This window comes from Canis lupus, chromosome 21 (genome assembly GCF_003254725.2).
Source record: "Canis lupus dingo isolate Sandy chromosome 21, ASM325472v2, whole genome shotgun sequence".
NCBI classification, from domain to species: domain Eukaryota; kingdom Metazoa; phylum Chordata; class Mammalia; order Carnivora; family Canidae; genus Canis; species Canis lupus.
In genome coordinates, this window is record NC_064263.1 from 1,431,509 (window position 1) to 1,458,272 (window position 26,764).

Consider the following 26,764-nt stretch of genomic DNA (forward strand, 5'->3'; position numbering starts at 1 on the left):
GTTAAAAAGGATAAATGATATTTTATAGTTTCAGTTAGGCTTCTTAATATGAAATACTTGAATTCTTTAGTACAATGTTATATCTTCACATGTTAATGCATTGCAAATGATTTTAGCTAATTTTGCTTCAAGACTGTTAATTCTTGGGGATCCCTGGGTGGCTTGGCGATTTAGCCCCTGCCTTCGGCCCAGGGCATGATCCTGGAGTCTCGAGATCGAGTCCCATGTTGGACTCCGTGCGTGGAGCCTGCTTCTCCCTCTGCCTGTGTCTCTGCTCTCTCTCTCTCTCTCTCTGTCTCTCATGAATGAATAAATAAATTTTAAAAATCTAAAAAAAAAAGACAATTCTTTGGTTTTGCAGATGTATAAACTATCTGATGAGAAAAAGTTTGATTTTAGATAATTTAAAAATTACCAGTTAGATTATTACCTTACCTTATACTAGTTGATTGAATGACCTTTAGTAATGAACTTAGTAATAAATTCAATTGGACATTAACTAAGTCTTTCTGCCAATGATATACTTGGCTATTAATTCGAATTTCCCTTTTAGAGTTTACTTCTCCCAACAGTACAATGTCCTAGTCTATAACACTTATCACATTAAATAGTTATTTAAAAATCTGTCTTGACTAAGAGTTCTAGAAGAAAAAGATCACACTTTACTCAACCATATGTTTTCTGCCCTAATGTAGTGCTATACATATTGCCCGTAACCATTACGTTTTTGTAAAGTGAAAAAAATGTACTAAAATTTGTGCTGGTACTGGTATATTCCTTTTATCTTTGGTATGGTAGTTTAACAGATGAGCAGGGAAATGAGAAAGTCATTATGAGTATAAAATTATATTTGTTTATATAATAACTAAATTAACAAATAATCTCAGGCATGATACCAGGTGCTCGAAATGGTTAGCAAAATAGATGTGATTCCTGTCCTTACAAATATATATGATTTAGTAAAGGAATAGATGTGAGTGGAAGCAGAAATTCTGATTTTAGCCTTTTCCTTAACTGTTTCATACTTTTATAATTGCCTCTAAAATAACAAGCAGCCTCCTTAAATAATCACGTACTGCTTCTCAGGAATTATTTCAATGACCCTGAATATTGAATCTCAACATGGCAATAATTAATTTCTTTTTCATATACTCCATAAAAAGCTTCATGCAATATGTAAATTTATGTAAAACACACATACTTATGCTAAGAAACATACAATTTATCCCTGGATTTAATTTGGAAAAATATGGCTTTTTTAAAAAAATTTTTTACTAGGAATGTAACTTGCTTTAATTGAACCAAGAATGATTATGGCCATTTACATAACTCTCAAAGTGATATGAGCAGCTTTCTTTACAATGCGATTTCTATAGTAATATATTAGATGAGGTTTGCTTTAACTATAAGATCACCATTCGTTATTGGAATTTGGTATACAGAACCTCAGTATCTTTCATATTTTCCTCACGCTCAGTCCCTACATGGAATGCCTTCCCTTCTGTTTCTTTTCCAGGCATCACTTGCAATACTTATTCTCCTGTAAGACTAGGTGGGGCTCCTTGATCAGCAGGGAGCCTGCTTCTCCTTCTCCTTCTCCCTCGGCCCCTCCCCCTTCTACTGTGTTCTCTCTCTCTCTCTCTCTCTCTGTGCCTCTGAATTAAATAAATAAAATCTTCAAAAAAAGACTAGGCTCAGGTTTTATTTAGTTTGAAAAGTCTCCTTTGCTTCCACAGGTTGGACGATGTGTAACTTGGATTGAATTCCCTAAACATACTTCTTCCATTGCTCTTGCCATATGTCAGTTTATGTGCCTGCTCCTCTGTTAAGACTCTATTCTCCACAAAGGCAGTGCTCTATCTAGTTGTATTCATATTGTTCTATATCTTTGTTATCGATTACTACGGAGCCCTCAGTTCCTGGACAGGTGCCTAGTGTAGAGTTGCTTAATAAGTCTTTGTGGGATTAAGATAAATTCAAAATTCATCTACTGTTAGAGATCTTGATACGGCTTCTTCCCTCCTCCTTCCCATCTGAGGATGTCTGCCCAAATTCTTGCCTCTGTGGAATCCACTGTAGGAAAAGGACTGATAACTGGGCAGGAAGGGCTGTCAAAGACTTTATATTAAAAGTCTTATTCCTCCAAACAGTGACTGATAAAATACTCTATAAAATCATTAATTCTTTGTTAGAGATAAAGGTGTGATTTCCAAATTCTCTAAGTTGATCTTTTCCATTTCTTTTATGTGAGGAATACCAGACAAAGAAAGGTAGTGAACAATAATAGCCCAATAGTTATCTCAAAATTTCTTCTTCCTCTTTTTACAAGATAGAAAAAAATATTTGAGAAGCTACCTACTGAGTTATTAATTCTAGACTTGTAAAGTTCACTTTTGTATTGTAATATGATAAAAATAGTCCATGAAAGAATCTAGAGGATTTTGAAAAGCTAAAAGCTAAACACATCATAATACTTAAGTATGCTTTAGAATTTAATACAAAATGACGCAGAAAGGGAAACTGTCTTTATTCTTTAATACCATATAAAGTTTAGGATTTTTTAATAAGCAAACATGGTTCAGTTTACACTTTGAAACACTATTGATATGTAAGTATTATGTTTTAGACTGATTCATATTATTTCTCAAAGTTATTTTCAAAGAGTTAGTTTTTCAGAGGCCTATTATTTTCAAGATATCGTTGAAATTCTACTTTTATTTTGCAGTCTTTTATTTACTAAGGCTTTCAAAAACTAAAAACAATAATCTTGTGTTATATATTATTCCTACAAGCTAAAAATTCTAATATCAAGGGCCTTATTATACTATGCACTTCATCACTATGCAGGTTAAATTCTATCCCTTGGATACATATATACATGTAGGGTAATTTTTAAAAATAACAACAAACTTATAAAATATATCATCATTGCTTCAACTTGATAACTAGAATCCATTGTGTATTTCTCCTTCATTACCAACTGCTGTGGCTATTATTTCAAATAATAATAATAATAATAATAATAACAATTACTTTTAGCACAGTATCAAAAATATTTAAATTTTCATGTGAAGCAAAATGTATAAAACCATTGATCACTGATATTCGTTATAACGTCAATAGAAGTTAGAAACTTTCCTCTGCTTGGATGCCTGGGTGGCTCAGTGGTTGAGCGTCTGTCTTTGGTTCAGGGCATGATCCTGGAGACCCGGGATTGAGTCCCACATCAGGCTCCCTGTATGGAGCCTGCTTCTCCCTCTGCCTGTGTCTCTGCCTCTCTCTCTCTCTCTCTCTGTCTCTCTCTGTGTCTCTCACGAATAAATAAATAAAATCTTAAAAAAAATAAAAGAAACTTTCCTCTGTTAACAAAAATAAAAAGGATTTAGATTTAGATAGTATTTAAATAGTATGGTTGACATCTGTTTCTAAGTGGCCTACTCTCAATGGCTGGTTTTTTAGTTCATCTACTCCTACCTTTGCCAATTCCTTTAGAAACTCTACAAATATTTATACAGTATCTAAGATATTTTCTGCAGAACAATGGTTGTAACCCTTGTATTCTCATTCTTTACTTCATCTTCAGCAGTAAAAGCAATGGAACATAATTCATCTCATATCCATTTTGAGAGACTGTTCAAAGGATTAAAAAGAGAAGTTGATAAAAATGAATTCATGCACTATAAAATGATTCAATTACAGAAGCCAGAAGAGTGAGCTTTAATTAATGGGAAAACACACCCACAGAACATCTGAAGAGGCAGTAAGGGAAGGTATTTCAAGATGTTTTTCAATTCAATCTCAGTAACATTGTGAGAGGATTTTTTTTTTTTTTTTTTTTTTTTTTTTTTTACAATTTGGAGGTTTGATCTACAGAACATATGATTTTAATGTTTTAATAGTGATCAAATAAGTAAGGTAGAAATAGGCTGAGTTGCCCAGCTAAAGTGGTAAAACTTTAGAGGTGAAATAATCTCTTTATGTCTTCAATTTTCAAAATGCCATAGTGAAGAATTACAGATAGTTTTCATTCTTCATATCTTTGTTTTTTTTTTTTTTAAGATTTTATTTACTTATTCATGAGGCACAGAGATAGAGAGGCAGAGACACAGGCAGAGGGAGAAGCAGGCTCCATGCAGGGAGCCCGATGTGGGACTCGATCCCAGGTCTCCAGGATCAGGCCCTGGGCTGAAGGTGGCACTAAACTACTGAGCTACCTGGGCTGCCCTATTCTTCATATCTTTGTTTCGAAACATCAAACCATATTTAAAACAGCATTCATGGCAATAACGTTTTAAACTCAAAGAAGCTTGAATAATAATGGTGGCAGTGTCATAAATGTGCCTATGTTGCCCAGAACCTCAGTAGTGAGGCCCTTCATCTTTCTTCCTTCCTGGGGCTCAACTGCTTTATTCATACACCTCTTGCCTGATTCACAATGCTGTTCTGTGAATTGAATGAAATAATACATATAAAAGAGGAAGGCTAAAAGTTCTCTTCATGATGTAAAAGTCTATTACATATTTTAGCTTAGGTCTTAATTGGATAAAAAACTGTTTCAATTTTATTCTAAAATGATTAATTAACATTGAAAAATCTGTTTTATAGGTTTACCTTTAAAAATATACCCAACAGAAACATCTTTTTCACAAAGTAACCGGAGATGGCTCATGATAGTAAAGTTTACAAATATTAGAAAAAAAAACTTACATAGTATAAATGTAACCACATAACCATAGTATAAACTTTATAGGAGTGAGTGATTTTATTTATTTATTTTTTTATTATTTATTTTATTTTATTTATTTATTTATGATAGTCACAGAGAGAGAGAGAGAGAGAGAGAGAGAGGCAGAGACATAGGCAGAGGGAGAAGCAGGCTCCATGCACCGGGAGCCTGATGTGGGATTCGATCCCGGGTCTCCAGGATCGCGCCCTGGGCCAAAGGCAGGCGCCAAACCGCTGTGCCACCCAGGGATCCCGGAGTGAGTGATTTTAGATGAATATATGAAAATCTTCCCAGCAATGAGAATAGTTGACTCACAAATTTTAAATCGAATGGATATTTATGATAATTTAACAGTAAACTTACTGAAAAAATAAGAAATTTAAAATATTATCTCTCTTTTCTTTTGTGAAAAACAAAAACACAAATAAAAACACCCAGCAATGTCCACAATAGCCAACTGTGGAAGGAGCCTCTGTGTCCATCGAAAGATCAATGGATAAAGAAGCTGTGGTCTATGTATACAATGGAATATTCCTCAGCCATTAGAAACGACAAATACCCACCATTTGCTTCAACGTGAATGGAACTGGAGGGTATTATGCTGAGTGAAGTAAGTCAATCTGAGAAGGACAAACATTATATGTTCTCATTAATTTGGGGAATATAAATAATAGTGAAAGGGAATAGAGAGGAGGGGAGAAGAAATGGGTAGGAAATATCAGAAAGGGAGACAGAACATGAGAGACTCCTAACTCTGGGAAACGAACTAGGGGTGGTGGAAGGGGAGGAGGGCGGGGGGTGGGGGTGAATGGGTGACGGGCACTGAGGGGGGCACTTGACGGAATGAGCACTGGGTGTTATTCTGTATGTTGGCAAATTGAACACCAATAACAAATAAATTTATTATTAAAAAAATTTAAAAATAAAAATAAAAAAATAAAAACAAAACCAGCTCCTACATCATAGGGTATTTGTGAGAAGTAAATGAAATAACATTTGAAAATTTTAGCATGTTGCCAGGTGTCTTGTAGGCATTCAGTGGATGAAAGCCATTATAATTGTTATTATTATTATTATTATTTTAATTTTTATTTATTTATTTATGATAGTCACAGAGAGAGAGAGAGGCAGAGACACAGGCAGAGGGAGAAGCAGGCTCCATGCACCGGGAGCCCGATGTGGGATTCGATCCCGGGTCTCCAGGATCGCGCCCTGGGCCAAAGGCAGGCGCTAAACCGCTGCGCCACCCAGGGATCCCAATTGTTATTATTATTAATCTCTGTGCCCAAGTGCTTTCCCAGTGGTGGCCTTTGCCATTAGCTGTGTCAAGTTTCAGAGAAACAGATGGAGACTCCATTAAGGAGTCCCGGGATCTAGCATCATGTGGGCTCCCTGCTCAGTGGAGAGACTGCTTCTCCTTCTCCTTCTTCTTCTTCTTTGACTCATTTTCTCTCTTGCTCACTCTATCCCAGGTAAATAAAGAAAAATCTTACAAAAGAAAAAAAAGAAAAAAAGAAAAATCTTACAAAAGAAAAAAAGTTGTTTGGTAACAAACAAGCAACACTCTTCTAGGAACTTAACATCCGAATGACAGATATGTCCAAATTAAAGTACAAAATCATCCCCATCATCAACATCCATCCCTCCCTCCCTTGAATCTGTATAGCACTTAAAAAAGAAAAAGAAAAAAAGGGGGGCTTCTGGGTGGCTCAGTTAACATGGTTGCTGGGTCCCAGAATGGAGCCTCTGGTTGGGCTCCCTGCTCAATGGAGAGTCTACTTCTCCCTCTGCCTCTGACCCTCCACTCACTTGTGCTTGCTCTCTCTCTCTCAAGTAAATACATAAAATCTTTAAAAAAATTGTGCAAAAAATGAAGAAAGTAGAATTGAGCAGAGCGTGTGTTTAACAATAATTCATTCATAGCAAAGGTTTCAGTTTTTCTTTTATAACCATCCCTAAGTATTCATCATCCCTACACTTGGGCATGGACTAGAGAGCTGGAGCATAACTTGGGTCAAAACACTCTTTTTGGCTCAGGGCAGTTCCCAGAGCGGAACTCAGGTGAGAGCTAGTAACCACCAATAGTTTCAATGGCTTAGAAAAGGAGTACCTAAATTTTGAAAGAAGACTCTGGGCAATAGACCATGATATCTGCCAAAATGGCCTTATGGTATCTTCAGTTAAAATGGACACAATTAGTTACCCTTCCTAGTGCAACTCATCTGAGCGTCCACAAATCAGTATGATTAATGAGAGAGAAACACAAGAAAACAAGAGGAAGACAGTGGTATTTTAAGAAATTGTCAATATTTGAATAATAACCTTTTAAATAAATAAAAGCAAACACTGTATGCAAAATTGGAGTATTGAGAAAAAAGAAGAGTAATAGGCTTTGATGATAATATAGGTACTCATTTCAGTAACTTGGTGAACATATGATATATATAGAAAGTTTTATAGCTTTATGATTTAAAGATATTTTTATTTACGTATTTGTTTCATACATATATAATTTATAAAGGTATTTGCTGTGTTATAAAATAAGTCGTTATTAGATTGGGACAGGGAATAGTTTTAGAGTCAGTATCTATTGATTACTCATCAATGTACAGTTGCAGGACAACTGATAGAAATTTAGAGTAATAATGAATAGATACAATGGAAATTCTAAAATGAAACTCAAAATATTTGTTTAATTTTGTGTGAAAATTTACATTAGAGGCTTGTTAAGCATATTAAAAAACTAGTAAGTCTAAGTAATTTATTATTGAAAATAGAATTAGGTGAGAATCCATTATAATAATCATCACTGAAACAAATTAGACAATGATCAAAGTTAAAATCGATGACATAGTTTTAAAAACCAATTGGGGTCTATCAATGGTCACATTTCCAAAGAAACAGGTACTTTATTCCAGATTAAATTGATGCTTTAGTTGGATTAAAAACAACCAACCCACGTTTACATGGGATGGAAAAATAATTTTGGAGAAAAACAAAACTTCCAAGAGGAAAAAATTATGGAGTCCTAGACAGGTAAGCACTTCTTAATCTCTTAACCTCTGAAGATAGTAAACTAATAGCATATTTAATTTCTGAGAATTACAATCCAGGAAAGCAAATTCTACTAAGAGGTAAGGAGCGTTTTCTAATTCTCATTCTCCTCTTTCCCAGTCCAACAACCTGAAACATCCCAAAGCTCTGATGAGAATCTCTAGAAAGTATGGTATTTTATCCCCTCAGATCACAGAACACAGGCTGTTGATCAGATTTTTCCTGGCATAGCCTACACGAAAATTGCCTTTCTTTTTTTCTGTCCTCTCTCTCTCAGAAAAACAATAACAAAAAACTAAACTTGTAGTTCACTAAAAAACATTGAGGGGAAACTAGTAAATTTTCATATCACCCATATGCTAGCTACATACATGTATCATAAAGCTAAAACAGGTGTCAATAATGGACCTTTAAATGAACAAAAAAGCTCTGTATCTTCATCATAATACCGCACTCAGAAAGTTTGTTTTTGTGGACTATATTTAAATGAACAAAATGAGGCCTGTGGATTTGGATGGCTAAAAAGTAAACAGAGTTGGATAATCAACATGGTGTTATTACCCAGTTGTGATCCTACTGGTATTACTACACACAGATTACTCAGATGACATCTTCAAGAACTAAGGAGGGTTTTCCAAAAATAACTGTTTTAGAGGTCACCTAAGCAAGTCCCCTTTCATTCACTTCCAATTTTGCTTAAGTGCACATCCAATTTTGTGTCAAAAGTGAAGAGCAAGGAAATAAACCATTCTATTTTAATAACAGGATTTAACAGCATTTTATGCAGTTTTTAACTATATTAAAATCTCTGAATCAAATAGTTGGCTAAGCTGAGAAAATACTTTACATCAAATTATGTTTTCATTCAGCAAAGATCGCCCGAGTGGCTATTCTGTGAACATCCATAGTGCAAAGTAATAAAAAATAAAACCACATGTTACAGCATGTTAGCTTCTGCTTTTAGGGAGTCCAGTTAGCTTATTTCATGAATATATAAAATATTATAGAATAATAGATTTTAATGGCATATTTTGTTCATGTTCATAGGACTACATGAAACATATATATCTACTAAAAAAGATGGGCTTTCCTTGTTGCTATGGGAACTACTACTCTGAGAAGTTAGTGAGTGGGTGGAAGAATTTTCTCTAACACGAACAGGGAGAATGGATGTAGTACATTTTCCTAGAACAGTCTGAAAATTCTAAAGCCTTTGAGGATAATCTCTCTCCTTCTTAGAGACCAAGATTTGATTGGTGATTATTCTGTCCTATTAAAATGACAAAGTAGCTTCTTTTGTTAAATTAGTTGAAAGACTGGAAAAGAGGCTATAAATCAAATATGAGCCAGTCAAAACTTTCTATTCTCTGCAGAGAACAGCAAGTTGGTGGATTACCAAGATGCTGGGATTCACAGAAAGACAAAGATCCAGGAGGCAAGTAACCAAGTGATAAGGAAGGACAAGCCCTTTCCTTTATCAGGCAGGGAGAAGGTGGGCTCAGAGTCTAGGAGAACATCCTAGAAAGTACAAATATTACTAGTGAGTAGAATGAGCTGAAGAAATTGTGTGCCTTTGATACAGTTACTGATCCTTTGCTGTTTCATACACTTCCTGATTAGTTACTAAGTGCCTGAGATTATACCTGCTAATATGATGAAGGGGACACAGCCAGCGCTTGAGAGGTCCTCAGAACTTTGTGCCTTAGTAAACTCTGGCAGTGTGTCCGATGATTTCATTAATTTTTACATCAACATTGATTCATCAGGAGAGAAATTGGTATCAGGTGAGCACTTACTGTCTTCTATTCCGAGACTTTTACAATGCTTAGGAAATAGATGTTAATTCCTAAGAAGATAAGCTAGGAACAGAAGTAACCATAATAGGAAGAGTGACATAGGCTAGAACCTTTCAGCTAATGTAAAATCCTTATGACACTAAGAAATTTGTATTCCGGTTTCTTTTTATGCATCTAATACTTCACAAAAGCCATGGATATGAATCATGTATGTTGTCTTATGATTCCTGTGCTTGATTTACAATTTATCATAGATTTTCCTAGTTTCTAACACTCAGGTATTCAGATCTGGTTGGTAATGGAGTGAACTATTTCATAGGAGTGAGTTCCTCATCACTAACAATGTTCCAGCAGACACTAATATATGCTGATGGAGTATCAACTTAAGACAAACTCTATAATCTCCAATATCCCTCACAACTCTGAGATAAATATCTTTTCCCATCTTAGGTTGCCTTTCGCTTTCTTCTTTTCCTATTCTAATGAGGTTTAGGTCAAGTAGCACCTTCTCCTCAAATAATATTACTTCATATAGTTGTTATGAGGAATTGATAAGCTATTGTGTGTTAGTATATATATATAAAACACATATTTATAATATATAATATATATAATATATATAGCACATATTATGTGTGTGTGTGTGTGTGTGTGTGTGTATCTATTAGCTGAGTACTTGGCATATAAGAGGTACTAAATTAATTACTTGCCTTCCTCCAAAGTGATAAAAATTCACATTAGTCTGTTTCTTTTCTGGCCTCCAACAATATTTGGCTATAATAATAAATAGTAATCACTTTTACAGTCATATTTTTCTTGAATTACTTAATATTCTATGCTATTTTATATTTCTTAAATATTAGAACCAAATCATCCTTTTATTTTTGTTTCCCACAGTTTATTAACAAGGGATGAATACATATGGTCAATGAATATGGAAAAGGTAAGTTTTATAAAGAAGGACCAATAAATAATGCTGTTTACAAATCACACTGTATTTAATCTTGTCACCCTAATGTATTATTCACATGGCCTGGAAAAGTCTTATACTTCAGTTTCCTCATTAAAAATATGGGGTCAGGGATCCCTGGGTGGCTCAGCGGTTTAGCGCCTGCCTTCAGCCCAGGGCCATGATCCTGGAGTCCTGGGATCAAGTCCCACATCAGACTCCCTGCATGGGGCCTGTTCCTCCCTCTGCCTGTGTCTCTGCCTCTGTCTCTCTCTCTCTCTCTCTGTCTCTCATGAATAAATAAATAAAATCTTAAAATTTTTTTTTAAATGGGGTCAAATATCCCTACCATACCTTCCTGGATACATCGTTACAACCAGACATATGAAGGACCATTCAAATAATGCACTTTTACTTGGTTGCCCATTAGTTACAACTTAGAATGTTTGGCAAATTCACAGTGGAAAGGGCAATTCTTCTTTAGCAGACCATCCTGATTACAAATGTTTAAGTTATTACTCTTCCAAAAAACGGAGCAGATTGCAGGCTGCCATAATATTGAGCATAACTGTTCTTTACATATCATAATGATTAAAAATAGCTTACATGTGTAATGAATAATTAGGAATTTCAAATCTCTGAAAAACAATGCATGACTACAGTTTTCCTTTTAAGACTGCAGCTTTGGGGCTACCTGACCATGTTCAGGTGCTGTCCAGACAGCCTAAAGGATTAAGAGGTCTTGCAGACTCCTGACCATTATAAACAACATGTCAAACACAACTGCAAATGCCTTATTTGATAATAAGATGGTTATTTAACACCAAAGCTTTTAATGGTCAACCCTTCATTGCTAAAGCAGTCTAGAATGAACATAAGCTGTCTAAATTGTCTTCCTAAAAAACAAATCTGAATCACATGGGCTCTGCTACATTCCAAATACAACCTCAGTTCCATGGCTTGAAAATCAGTGTCTTTAATAGTAAGGTCTCTGCTGCTTTAAAAAAAAAACAACTATTCAAAAATATTGACTTATTGTGTACTATGTGCCTTCACTGTGGTGTCAAGGCCAGTGGTTCCTCACTGCTCCTGAAACATGTTGTAAACTCTTCTGCCTCTCTGTCTTTGCTCTACCTGCTTGCTCTGAGATACAGTTTATTCTCCTCACCATCTGGCAGGATCCTACCTCTCCAGGTCAGGTTCAAATTCCAACTCCTTCTGCCAACCATACCCACACGGTTCTCTGGTGATAACACTCCTACAGCAGGTCACTAGCCCATCCTGCACTGTATCCCTTAAACTGTGTTCTATTAGGAGTCAAGGCCTGAGTCTTTTACTTTGATCCTCCACAGTACTTAGTACTTAGTTTGTAAAACTGAACTGAAATTAATATCTTAAGAATAGCTTCACTAATTTGCCAATTTAGTTAATTCATATCATTGTCAAAAAAGTGACTTGGGTGAATTGGATTAAATGTTTATGTATGTATTAATTGGATTGCTTGGACTCTTTTAACAGTGGTTTTAGTAATTTGGATTCACTTCAAATCAGTCAAATTATTGGATTTGTGAAACATGGAGTAAGTAAAAAGGAGCAAGGGAAATAGAAACATTTCCATTATAGATGTTTTAATTTAAATTTCAATGGAATAGCTATTTTTTTTTAACTGGATGTGATTATATGTTTATCTACTCACTCTCTCATAATGCAGTGTGAAAGCTATTTTATTTAAAACAGCAGTGTATATAATAACATTGTATATAGATGTTATGATAGCTATACATAACAATGGTCTACAGCTTTACCTAAAAAGCAATGACTGTGGGGCAGGCTGGGTGGCTCAGCGGTTTAGCGCCTGCCTTCAGCCCAGGGCATGATCCTGGAGACCTGGGATCAAGTCCCATGTCGGGCTCTCTGCATGGGGCCTGCTTCTCCCTCTGCCTGTGTCTCTGCCTCTCTTTCCCTCTGTGTCTCTCATGAATAAATAAATAAAATCTTAAAAAAAAACAAACAATGGCTGTGTATAAAAGATAGCAGTACACTTAGCTGAAAAGTAAAGAAGTTCATGAAGCGGTATTTTGCCACCTACAAGATGCTAAATATCAACAGCATTGGTACTCCCCCACCCCCACCCCCACCCCACCCCCGCGAGAGTTGGTTGATTCACTTGACACTATGCAGTGTTAATGGGCTTAAAATTACACCTCTCTTTCTTTTCTGATTTACCCTATTCATTCACCCACTGGTGGGTGAGGTCCTGGGGCAGTTAAATCAAAGGCATACTTGATTCCTGTTCCTGCTTGAGTCCCTGAGTCTGTGTGGCTTCCTTACTCTGTTGTGCCAGCCTAGACCCCTGAGTCCCTTCGATGGCTCTCCTCTGAAACTTAGAGCAGGCCATAGATCGCCTTCTCTCTGAGCTCTGTCCTGTCCCTCTTATTTCCAGAATCTTCAGCTGGCATCTCAACAGAAAGTAGCCTACAAGTCCAGAAGCCTTCTCAAAACTCCCTAAAGCTTTTATAATACTTTTACTTCTTCTCCTAAAACATATTATTTGGGGGATAGAATGTCTTTTTCTTTTTTCTCTCTGATTTTTCAATGTCATAAAATGGAATTTTATCCAGTGTATCCTTGAAGCCAGACAGGGCCCAATCAATGTTCAAGATAATTGAAAGAGGAGGAGGATTTCTTTTACACCTTGCAGTTTTGGAGCTTCCAAATATTTTTAAGTACATACATATTTCTCTTAATTATTCTAAGTATACTAGAATGATGAATGCTAAATTATATTAAAGCTAAATATTTTTCTCACTTCTCAGTATGATAATTTGCTTTGTTTTTTCTTATATTCTATAGTTTCTTATCCCTTATGTCATCAAGAGCCTAATTTTAATATGACTCGTTACCATATGGGTTGGCACGGATTAAGGAGTCAATTTTGTACTACTTAAGGGCAAGAATAGCATATATATAAAAGGAGGGGAACAGCAGGTGTTATTAACTCCCAACCTTAAGAAAAATATAAAAGGTATATATTGCTATAAATGAATGATACCAAACCAGAGTGATAATGTCTAAGAGGCAGAAACAAGGAAACATAATTTTACCAGGACAATTAATTTCTCTGTTGGTATTTTAAAATAGAGAAGGGACCTGTTTACTTGGAAAAAACCCACCAATATTCATTTTAGATATTTTTTACTTTCTATATCTGATCATTCAAAATGAATGTTTACAGATAATCCTAGGAAGATATATATTGTCTGATATATTTTCCGTTTCAAATGTGATATTTTTGTATTACATTTTTCTCGTTCTGTTTCTTTGGTTCACAATCACGAAGGAAATGTTGACCGCACGTGAAGGAAAGGAAAGTCACAAATTAGAGGAAAATGAGCGTAATTTAGCATGATCTAAATATTTTACATATAACATAATCACTAATAATTAAAATTAATTTATCTGGTTAGATAATGTAATTGGTAATTATTTCTTATATATATAGTGTCTCCCATTAATTTCAAAAAATAAATCAGGGTGAAAAGAAAAATGTAGAAGAACATGTTTAATTGTGATTACATTGGCAAATGCAATAAAGATAGCTCATCATTATTCTTCTACTAACTGAAATTTATCCAGTTCTAAAGTGAGAAGGGACGTTGGAAATTTTCCAACTGCAATTCATTCACTTTACTCCTCTATGAGTTAAATGCCCAGGAAAGCCAAGTGACTGGCTTTTTGTTACAAAGCTAATTAGGGACTGCGCTGGGACTTGACCCAGAAAATTCCTGACTTTGGGTCTAGGATTTTTTTCCCTGTATCATATCACCTGTAAAATAAAATTCAGTCTAAACTGAGCTTTACATATGTTTGGTCTTACTACAGCTGTGGTTTTCTAGTGTTTCCCAAAGTGTCTAGAGAAGAATAAATGGATAATAATAGAGAAGCATTTTCAATTGGATTTGGAGGCATAAATTGCATTTGGATCCATATAAAAGGAGTATTTCAGCCAAAATATCTCTCTGGTACCTTAGTTCCATCATCCTTCTCATTTGTCATTATGTCACTATTTTATGTTAAGAGTGTGGGGAAGGAGGTCTTTTTTCACTTCTCTATTGACAACACTGTGGTGTTCTATAGGATTTGGTTCAAAAGATCTCCACTGTATTCAGTTGACTGCCACATAGATATTACAAAGAAAGAACTTGGTAGACAAGAAACAAATATATCTGTAAATGTTTATCTAAGGCTGACATGTTGCATGTTTATGCTCTAAGCTCATGTTTAATTCTTGTGAGGAATTAAAGAATATCCAAAATTACTATTTCTTGAGGAATAGGACAAGCAGGCTTATTTCATTTATTTATTGAGTCATAATTACTGTTAACCCTGCTTTAAATAACAGTATTATGTAACAATATGACTTTTAAGAAATAATATGTAAATATATTGATAATATTAATCAAGTAAATAAAAGTGGGAAAAACAGATTTGCATAATGAAGAATTTCCAATTTCTTACTGGGTTTTAAAAAAATACTTTCAAAAAAATAAAAAATAAAAAAATACTTTCAACTTGATGTAACATAAAATAATGAAAGAAAATAATTGAATCAAATTGTTTTTTTTCCTATTTTTCCTTAACATTTCATAGATAAGAAAGATTTACATTTAAGTGTAAATTTAAAAAATCATTAGTACTCAACAAATAAAAGTGTATTAACTTACGGCCCTGATGCTTTCAAAATGTCCACCTTCTTTCTCGAAATCAATAGGCTGTCCTTTTAGTGTCCAGTAGAAAGTAATATCCAAACTAGCATCATGAATTGCTTTGCAATTAAGGACAATGCTTTCTCCCACTGTTAACTCTGTTCTTTTAGGAGTAAGTTCTATTTTTGTAGGTTCTATAGAAATAAAAATACATTAATTAACATAATCAACACATAGTATTTCCCTGTATTTATATTTTCAATAAAAAAGAAAAATTTAAGCAAGGAATCTAGACAATGCAGTTGCTCTAGGTGCACATCTTTAAGTGAACTATTATTAGTTGAAATACTACTTTTTTGTGTGTGCTAGGACATTTTACTATGCTTGTGCAGGGGACTGATGATTTAAAAATTACTATTCCATTAAGAAGTAAACTCGGACGAAAAAGGTAAGAAAATACATAAGTATAAGCAGCATTTGGCATTCCTGAAGAGAGAAAATTAGAAAAGAGAAGCCATAGCCTCCCTGTCTACCTTCAAGGATCAACCCATATAAATAAAAGGATTTTTATCATAAAAAAATGTTCCATATCTAAGGAGGAAAAATTCAGGTGAGTTCACTTCTTTAAAGGTTATAGGAAGCACTGCCCTCAAATTACTATTTTAACAGAGATAAAAATATAATACTGTTATTATACTGACTTATATTGGCTTTATACTCTACAAAACCATTTTATGAATAGAAAAAAGCACTGATAGCTGATTATAAAATAATCACTTTTGATAAATTGTGGATGCTTTAGTTGAGATCCAGAAAAAAAAAAGGCAAATTATTGAAGGGAAAAATTTTTTGAGAAAAAAATTTGAGTGCTTGATTACTTAATGATTCAATTAAATTTTTAAAAATAGATACATTTTTATTGTGTCGGGACAGCTTTGAAACAATAAAGGCTAATACTGCTGTACATCTAAGGGTTATTTAAGCTAGTTATCAAATAATTGACATTTTTTTTTCATAAAATAGGGAGGTGATAGAGATAGGATTTTGATTTAGTATTTTTTCCTAATTAGATTCCTGATTATAGGTGCCTCAAAAAGACTGAAACAAATGATTGAAAGTCAGGTTAATTTTTCTATTTATTCTCTGTTTTTGGCAATAGAATAGTCTGATGAAGCAGATATTCCTTGTGGCTTTCTAAGTTTTGGCTTCATCAGAGAAGACAGATAATATTGAAGTTTAACTTTGTGAGAATTGGAATGTTCTGAGTAACTAAATATTTCATTTAACTCTGATTAACAGAAAACTTTTTTGTTAGTTATTATTTAAAGATGTCTGTGAATCCAGCATTGCTTAATATGACAATGATTGTTTAGTACAATAAGACACAGACTAGCGGACAGAGATGGATTCCCATAATGTATGCTATAAATGAAGTCATCTTTTAAATTATCTTCTTTTCTTCCGTTAATGTTTGCTTCTTTTCTAAAATATCAGAGTGCTGGCTATTTTAATGACATTTTTATTTTTAAAGAAAAAAACTCAACATTTCTATGTTTTCGTAACCAAATATGATTCACTATATAATACATGCCCACATGGAAAAAGTTGATTGACAATACAGTTCAGTTGTGAAAAATCTTTCTTTGTCAACTGATGTGATTTTCTGTCTAACATATGGGATTTTCTTAGTAATAAACAATATGTAGTCTCAAAAACTGTCCTATAGGCCAAATTCTAGTTCATGACAGAAATAGAAAACTAATAGAAACATTTAACTAATGTTAAACATTTAACATATAACACTAAAACATGACAGTACATAACAAATTCCATTGATGCAAACACCAAAGAGCAGCTCATGCAAGCATTGATCTGATACACACTCTTGACAGCATACATTCATGCCCTCCTTCTGCCCCAGATCCCCAGTAGTAGTGTTAACAAAATAATATTACTGATTGATGCTAAAATTAATCTTGATGGAGGAAAATATTTTTATACTTTTGGAATGCTTTTAAATTTTGAGACATTAAAACTTCAGAATGCTTTCTTTATATCCTCACATACTTTGTTCAAAGCAAAATACTTAAGTTTCCACCAACAAGGTATGCCTTCCTTTATGGTTTCCTAAATAATGAAAAGGGACAGCTTGGCTGTTTTAGTTCTATGTGTGCAATGTATCTTATCAATAGGATCATGCACACACATACGTGCAAACACATTTTACATGCACATTATATTTATTCACTTTCTGACAAAGCTATGAAACTATGTTTATAACACAGTTAGCCACATTTTCTTACCTTTTACAGATACTGAAGCTATGATTTCAGAAGAACCAAAGACATTTTCCCCTTGGCAAACGTACTTTCCCTCATCTGATTTAGAAGCATTTAGGATCCGTAGACTTCCGTCCGGAAGATTAGCTATTCTGAAAATTATTAAAAAAGGTTTTTTCCTCTTTTACTGCAGATCAGCTAAGTGGTAAAAAATTCTGAAGACGTCTGAAACCACCACCATGGTAATAATAAATAAGATAAAGAGATCACTGTGAAAAGATGCAGTGACAGTAGAAATGCTTTACCCTTCAAGAAATTGTGCAATAAACCCACTTAATAACTTCTCATATTTAAAAGGGTTAGAGAGTCATCGGTAATTTTTCTCTTGATACTTTTTGACAGTTAATTTTAAAACCTGTGGGAAAAGGTGACCTGAATTTGGTTATTAAAACTTATACTATAATATCACCCAGTGATATTTTAATATGAAGCTTGAGTATTTTACGTCAAACCCAGAGTGACCTCAAAAATCAAATATAAAAAGAAACAGCATAGAGACATAGAGAAGGACAAGTGCAGAACATATACAGCCAAGAGATGATTTATGGTGGCTTCTCTACAGTGCCACAGCAAGGGCTTGAAGACAAGACCTGATACCTGGTACCTCGGCTGCTGGCACTGCACTTTTTAAATATAAAAACACGGTATCTGAGTTTGTATTTGGATTTTTTGATACCCAAGTTCAGTGAAAATTAGGTTGACATTTGGGATTACCATATTATCCTGTGTATTCATCATTGCAGAAATATATGGATTTTAAAGTTAATTTTAATTTTTTTTAATTTAATTTAATTTTTTTTAAACCGATGCATCAACCTCCTCAAGCAACCTGAAACAAAATAAGTGGCTGTTGTGGCTTTATTTGATATGCCATTAGAGTGAGGACTGACTTTTAGGGGAGGAGTAACAGGTGTTTGGTAAGAACCAGTGGTCCTACTGAACTTAAAATCCTAAAATTGGATTTTCCTAGTTCTGAAAAGAATAGTTTATTCCATGGTAATATGATAATATCATACCATTTATGAAAGAAGAATATGGGTTAAATATTTTAGTCAACATCCTTCATGTTATTTTAAAATATGTATTCCATCTTTCCCATCACCCAGAACAGAGTTGCTGAAAGTGTTGAGCCTTGTTATAGTTGGATTAGATTCTAGGTTGCTGACACTGCTTATGAATTGATATTTACATATTGTCATCAGTAAAGATACCAGTTTAAAAACATCGTACTTTTTTCAATATACATCAAAACTGCTTTACAACTTATAAGAAGGAAGACAAGCTTAGAAGCAAGCCAAACTAATTTATGTCTAGAAGAGATACTAACTTCAGACATTTGGAAAATACAGTGCCCTTAAAAGTTATATAATCCATGTAAGATGGTCAATGCAAAATTCTGATTATTAAGAGAGTGCTGATTTTGTATAAAAATTCCATTTAAATTCCAAAGATACACATACTATCACAGGATATAATTGAAAGTAAAAATTATGCTTTTGTAAGCAAATAGGCTTTTTCATTATAATTATAACTTTATTGAGTTATATACTTTATTGAAATGTAGCTAAATTATTATAATTTTTACTAATGTTTTAAAAATATCTGCATTTTATTGATTGGCATAAATTCTAAGCTAGCAGGTAAGAAATGTGGCTTAATATTCACTTCCTTTAAAGAAATAAATGTATCTTAAGACATTGGCAAGAAAAAAAAAAGACATTGGCAGTATTTCAGCTCCTGATTTAAGGTAAGTCCTTTCTCACTGACAGGAGCCAATATATCATATACTCCTTTTAAAGATAGTTTATGAACACCTCTGTACTTTGGGCCACTTGGGGGATGAAGGATTTTGAATATTATGGTGTTTTTTATCTGTCAAGTAGCAGTGTCTTTTAACCAAAAGCCTTTCTGCTGGTTCAAATTACAGATCTTTATTGGATGAGCTCATATTATTTTTTTAATGAAAAATGAAAATGAAAATGAAATGAAAATGAAAAATTTTTTTAAAGAAAAAAATAGATTAAACAGTGAATGTGACTTACATTATAATAGCTGGCTATTATGAATATAATTATTTAGATAACTAAATATTGAATTAATATTTTCTTGCAATTTCCAACCTCTTTATCTACCTTCTTAGGCAAAGTTGCTCTTTGTCAACAGATTAAAGGGGAAAAAATGCAAAACTAATTCCTCCACTAAAGTTCTCCAAGATGCCAGTAATTGGAATCACCGAATTCCAAATTCTCAGAGCAAAGTCAGTACAGATTCTATTGGAGATGAAGGGTTCTTTGACCTGGTAAGCCAATTTCAGAACAATCGGATGGATGATCAGAGGTGCTGCTTACAAGAACAGAGCTGTGGGCCAGCTTCAACTGCAGCGTCTTCCACTCCCCCTAGAGTGATGCTTAAAACATCATCTGTTTTCATGGTGTCCCCGAACATGGATGAGTTTTTAGACCTTGCCAGCTCACAGAGTCGCCATCTCGATGACCAAAGGGCCAGTTTCAGTAATTTGCCAGGTCTTCGTCTGACACAAAACAACAATAAGTCTGTACTTGGCCACCTGATGACTAATGACAACAAAGAGCCTGATGAAGACTTCTTTGACTTCCTTGTAAAATGTCAAGGGCCCAGATTAGATGATCAAAGATGTGCTTCACCACCTGCCACTACAAAGGGACCAACAGTACCAGATGAGGACTTTTTTAGCTTGATTTTACATTCTCAGGTGAAAAGAATGGATGAACAGAGTTCTTTTACAAAGAGATCAAAACAGAGACACTGAATTTGTACTGAAGGACCTTTTTTTGCAAAGTAAAGCTTTGTTGGAATTTAAAAATATGGGGAAAAATAAGCAAACCACTAGTTATTTAAAAATAATCTCATTTCCTTTCAGAACACGGCAAAGAAACTCAATTTATTTTTCCTTAAAAGGAGAAATTATAGCACTGTAATACAGCTTAACATGCTCTAGAATGATGTAAATATTTAATCTTTAATAGTATATTAGCATTCTTCTGGACATAGATTTGTTTCAGGGTGGAGGTGTCTGATCAAAGGTGCTTCATCACCTTTTGTGGTTAAGGCTCAGGATTGTGTTCTTTGGCAACTTGTTAGATTCCTTTACCTAGTGCTTGTAAAGTAAGAAGGTAAATGAATCTAGACTAGAGTTTAATCCTCGTGCTAATTCTTTAAAGTCTTAATGGACAATGACATTTTTTTTATACTGAACCATGGAGGTAGTGAGAAATTATGCTGTTTAGTAAAAATAACAACCTTGTCCAATGTGTAAAAAAAAAAAAAAATCTTTTTAAAAATCTAGATCTTTTTTTTCTGCTAAGAAAGCCGCATTTTCAATGTTACTAGTTCAAAGCCATTTATAATAACAACTCTTAAATAAACTTCTAGCATGTTTTGGGCCCTTAAAAAATAAAAAAAACTCTTCTATTAGCATGTGACTCTTAAATTTGAAGTTTTCAAATTTGGGGATTAATTCTGTTGAGAAGTCCTTGAAATTGGAGTAGAATGGTAAGGCACTGGTGAGGTAAAGGTCTGTTGGGGGTAGGAGGAGATGAAATGCAAACCAGCATTCTAGATTAGGTACTAAGTCATGCTTACTATATTCCTATCTCTAAACTTCTCCATGAGTTTCTGCCTAGCCCTCAAAAGGTCTTGGTTTCCGTTTTGCACCAAAATACTGGATCTCTGCTGTGTTTATCTGCCCAATACCACAGTCCATTTAGGATAGCACCATGCTTAACCCTATTTTGCAAGGATTTATTGCTAACTTCTTGATGCCATTTTGATTTCCAAATTTCAAGGCCATTTTCTGGAACTTCTATTTCCATTTTTGGCTTACCTATCAAGATACCTCACAAGTTAGTTAGGTTATTCCAAGTATACTGCTTGCCTGCAGATACTCAGATACTACCTACTTACCTGCTTTAATTTTAGAGATCATGCTGACTTCCAGATTATATTTATTTTTGGTATCATATCATATATTATTGTAGAATCATTAATTAAAATGATATGCTTTAAAATCAGAGAGGGTAGAGCTCAAATTCCTGCCATTGGCTAGTATGTGTGTGATTTTTTAAAAATAAATTTTATTTATTTATTCATGAGAAACACACAGAGAGAGGCAGAGACACAGGCAGAGGGAGAAGCAGGACCCTGGGATCACAATCTGAGCCAAAGACAGATGCTCAACCACTGAGCGACCAGTCGTCCCTATGTGTATGATTTCAAGCTTTTAATCTCTTTCCTTATATATGAAATGTTGTAATTATATCTTTCTTCAAAAGTATTAACTAAATGATATATGTAAATTATTGTGCTTTAGTCATGTTGATAGCCATTAATTGAAAATGTACTCAAAAACAAAATTTGTGACAAATTTTAAAAAGGAAAAAGTAGAGAGTTGTAAAACTCAAGTAGTTTAGGGTGTTCAGTAAGTCTTTTCTTGGGACGAATATTTGAGCTGAGAACTGGAGGATGACAGGAAGTTAACTAGGAGTTAAGTGTGGGGAAAGGAAAAGGAATAGCATTTGCAAAGGCCTTGAGGTGAGAAAAACTATACCCTTGAAGAACCAAATGGTTAATTATGATGGAAGCATATAAAATGGGGTGGAAATGGTCCAAACTGAAACTGGAGAAGTAGATGGAGGAAAGATCATATAGAATTTGGTATAGTATGGGAAACATTTGGTCTTTATTTTAAGGGAAATGGGAAGCTGCCATTTTTTTTAAAAAACGGCTTTATTGTGGTGGGTAGTCATATCATAAGCTCACATGTTCAAAATACAGACTTTGAAAAGTTCTCATAAATGGATGCAGAAACAAAACCATTAGCACAATAAAGATAGTCAACACATACATCACCCCAAAGTATCTCTGTGATCTTTTGTATGCTCTCCCTCTAACCTCTTCTTATCATACATCTACTATCACCAGGCAACTATTGATTTGCTTTCTGTCCTTTAGTAAGTCTGAACTTTTACCTAATTTTATATACATGAAATCATAACATCATATATTCCTTTTTGTCTATCTTATTTCACTCAGCATTATTCAGTTAAGATAAAATTGAGATTCATGTGTGCTGTTGTGATGACCAATAATCTAATCATTTTTATTACTGAATAGTATTCCATTGTGTGTATAAACCACTACTTATTTATCCAATCACCTCTGGTGAATGTTTGGGCCATTTTTAGCTTGGAGCTATTATAGATAAGGCTGCCATCAACATTTGGGTAGCAAGTGTTTTTGATTATCTTGCTTTTATTTCTTTTGGGTAAGTACTTAGGACTAATCACTGGATCATCTGCTTTATGCTTTATGTTTAATGTTTAATTTTTAAAGGAGATTCTGTACTGTTTCCAAGCAGTTATATGACACTTTACATTCCTAGCAGCATTGCCTGAAAATGCTTGCAACACTTGAAATGGTCAGTCTTTTTAATTTTAGCTCTTATAATAATTAGGTAGTAGAATCTCATTGTGGTTTTAAGCTGCATTTCCTTAATGACTAATGATGTTGAACATCTTTCAGGTACTTATTTCCCATCTATGTATCTTCTCTGGTGAAGTGATCAAATATTTTACCCAATTACTTATGAAATTGCCTTCTTATTTAGGTTTGACAGTTTTTAAAAAATATTCTAGATATAACTCTTTTTTCAGATAGGAAAATTGCAAATATTTTCTACCAGGTTATGTCATGTCTTAACATTTTTCCAACAACAGAAGTTCTTGAAGCTGATGAGGTACAATATATCGATTTTATTTTATGCTTTGGGTTTCTGTGGTTGTACTTGGAAATCTTTACCTAACTTAAGGTCACAAAAAGTTCTCATTTTCTTCTAGAAATGTTACAGTTTTAGGTTTTATGTTTGTGTCTATGATTCACTTTTGAGTTACTTTTTCTTTACGCTATGCGATATGAATCTAACTTTTTCTCCTGATTATTTTATTTCATCATAAAAAATTAATTTAATTTTAATTCCAGTATAGTTAACGTATGGTGTTATAGTAGTTTCAGGTGTACAATATAATGATTCAAGAATTCTATGCATCACCCAGTGCTCATCACAACTAGTGCAGTCCCTTAATCCTCATCAACTATTTCGCCCATTCCTCTACCCAATTCCCCTCTAGTAACCAAAAGTTTCTTCTCAATAGTTAAGAGTCTGTTCCTTAGCTTGTTTCCCTCTCTCTTTGCTTTGCCTTGTTTTGCTTTGCTCATTTTGTTTCTTGAATTTCACATATGAGTGAAATCATATGGTATTTGTCTTTCTCTTGCTGGCTTATTTTCCTTAGCATTATACTCTCTAATTCCATACATGGCCTTGCAAATGGCAAAATGATATTCTTTGTTATGGCTGGAAAATATTCATATATTATCCAGCCATTATATATATATATATCACAAATGACATATTCAGTAAAGGCTTAGGATCCAAATATATAAAGAACTATTATAACTCAACCATATATATATATATATATATATATATATATACATATATATATATATATATATACATGCACACACACACACACACTTATGCCACTTTTTTTTTTACCATTCATCAATTGATGTACATGTGGGTTGCTTCCATAATTTGACGATTATTAATGATGCTGCCATAAACATAGGGATTGAATGTATCATAAACATAGGGGTTGAATTACTGTTTCTGTATTCTTTTGGTAAATGTCTAGGTGTCTGATAACTGGATTGTAGGGTAGTTCTATTTTTAATTTTTTGAGGAATCTCCATACTGTTTTCCAGAGTAGCTGTACCAGTTTGCATTCCCACCAACAGTGCCTGAGGGTCCTCCATCTTTGGCAATACCTGTTTTTTTTATGTGTGTGTTTTTTATTTTAGCCATTCTGGCTGGTATGAGATGATACCTCATAGTTTTGATTTACATTTCTCTGATAATAAATGAGGTTGAGCATCTTTTCATGTGTCTGTTGGCCATCTGTATGTCTTCTTTGGAGAAATGTCTGTTCAGGTCTTCTGCCCATTTTCAATTGGATTATTTTGCTTTTTGGGGGGTTGAGTTATAATAGTTCTTTATATATTTGGATCCTAAGCCTTTACTGAATATGTCATTTGCAAATATCTTTTCCCGTATCCAATTCTTTTCAGTTGTGCTGATTGTTTCCTTCCTTGTCCAGAAGATTTTTATTTTGATATAGTCCCAATAGCATACTTTTTCTTTTATTTTCCTTTCTTCAGGAGACATATCTAGAAAAATATTGCTATAGTCAGCCGCAGAGAAATTACTGCCTGTGCTCTCTTCTAGGAGTCTTATGGTTTCAGGTCTCACATTTAGGTCTTTAATCCATTTTGAGTTTTTTTGTGTGTGTGTGTATTGTGAAAGAAAGTGATCAAGTTTCATCATTTTGCAGGTAGCTGTGCAGTTTTATCAACACCATTTGTTGAAGAATGTTTTTTCCCATTGGATATTCCTTCCTGCTTTGTTGAAGATTAATTGACCATATAAATGTGGATTTATTTCTGGGTGTTCTATTCTATCCCATTGATCTATGTGTCTAATTTTGTTCCAGAAACATACTGCTTTGTTCCCTGAAGTTTTATGATATAACTTGGGGTCTGGAATTATGATAGCTCCAGCTTTGCTTTGCTTTTTCAAGTTTGCTCTGGCTATTTGGGGTCTTTTGTGGTTCCATATAATTTTTAGGATTTTTTGTTCTAAATCTGTGAAAAATGCTGTTGGTACTTTGATAGGGATTGCATTAGATGAGTAGATTGCTTTGGGTAGTATAGACATTTTAACAATAATTGTTCTTCCAATTCATGTGCATGGAATGTCTTTCCATTCTTTGTATAGTATTGAATTTCTTTCATCAGTGTTTTCTAGTTTTCAGGATATGGATATTTCATTTCTTTGGTTAGGTTGATTCTTGGGTATCTCATTATTTTTGGTGCAATTATAAATGGGATTTTTTCCTGATTTCTCTTTCTGTTCCTTCATTATTAGTGTATAAAAATGCAACAGATTTCTGCACATTGATTTTGTATCTTGTGAATTTACTGAATTCATTTATCAGTTCTAGTAGGTTTTTGGTGGAGTCTTTAGGGTTTTGTATATGTAGCATCATGTCATCTGCAAATAGTAAAAGTTTTATTCTTCCTTACCAATTTGGATGTCCTTTATTTCATTTAGTTGTCTGATTGATGTGGCCGGGACTTCTAGTACTATGTTGAATAAAAGTGATCAGAGTGAACATCCTTGTTTTGTGCCTGAATTTACAGGAAAAGCTGTTTTTTCCCCAAGAAAGATGATGTTTACCGTGGGTTTTTTCAAATACTACCTTATTATGTTGAGATGAATTCCTTCTAAACCTAGTTTATTATTGGCTTTTATAATGAATGAATGTTGTACTTTGTCGAATGCTTTTTCTGCATCTATTGAAATGATCATATGGTTTTTATTCTTTCACTTATTGATGTGATTTATCATGGTGATTGATTTGCCAATATTGAACCACGCGGGAATAAATTCCACTTGATCATGGGAAATAATACAAATCTTTTTAATGTACTGCTGGATTCTGTTTGCTAGCATTTCGTTGCAGACTTTGTTCTTTGTTCTTTGTTTTATGTTCACCAAAGCTATTGACCTATGATTCTCTTTGTGGTTTCTTTATCTGGTTTTTGTATCAGGGCAATGCTGGCTTCATAGAATGAGTTTGGAAGTGTTCTTTCCTCTTCTAGTTTTTGGAATAGTTTGAGAAGAATAGGTATTAACTCTTCTTTAAATGTTTGGTATAATTTGTCTGTAAAGTCCTCTAATCCTGGACTTTTGTTTGGTGGAGTTTTTTGTTCATTCAGTCTTGCTGGTATTTAGTCTCTTCACATTTTTTATTTCTTTTTGGTTCAGTTGGTAAGTTATATGTTTCTAGGTTATTAGCATTTCTTCTGGGTTGTTCAATTTGTTGGCATAATAGTTCTTTCACAAGTGTTTGTATTTCTGTGGTGTTGGTAATTAACCTGCTTTAATTTGTAATTTAATTTGAATCCTTTCTTTTTCTTTTTGTTTTTTTTTTATGATACTGGCTAGATGTTTATAAATTTTATTTACCTTTTCAAAGAACCTAGATTCTAGTTTTACCTGTTCTATTGTTTTTTTTTTAATTTCTATATCATCTATT

General features: G+C 33.8%; 1 protein-coding gene across 4 annotated transcripts in view; it reads right to left on the reverse strand.

Annotated features, from left to right (window-relative positions):
* CNTN5 (contactin 5) overlaps window positions 1–26,764 on the reverse strand; it is a 1,295,471-nt gene that overhangs the window by 132,855 nt on the left and 1,135,852 nt on the right. For all 4 annotated transcript variants that reach the window (XM_025420999.3, XM_025420992.3, XM_049098649.1 and 1 more), the window contains 2 exons: window positions 17,535–17,662; window positions 15,250–15,425 (listed from right to left, as the gene is read on the reverse strand). In XM_025420999.3, the coding sequence (XP_025276784.1) occupies window positions 15,250–15,425; window positions 17,535–17,662 (304 nt within the window). The remainder of the gene's footprint in view (window positions 1–15,249; window positions 15,426–17,534; window positions 17,663–26,764) is intronic.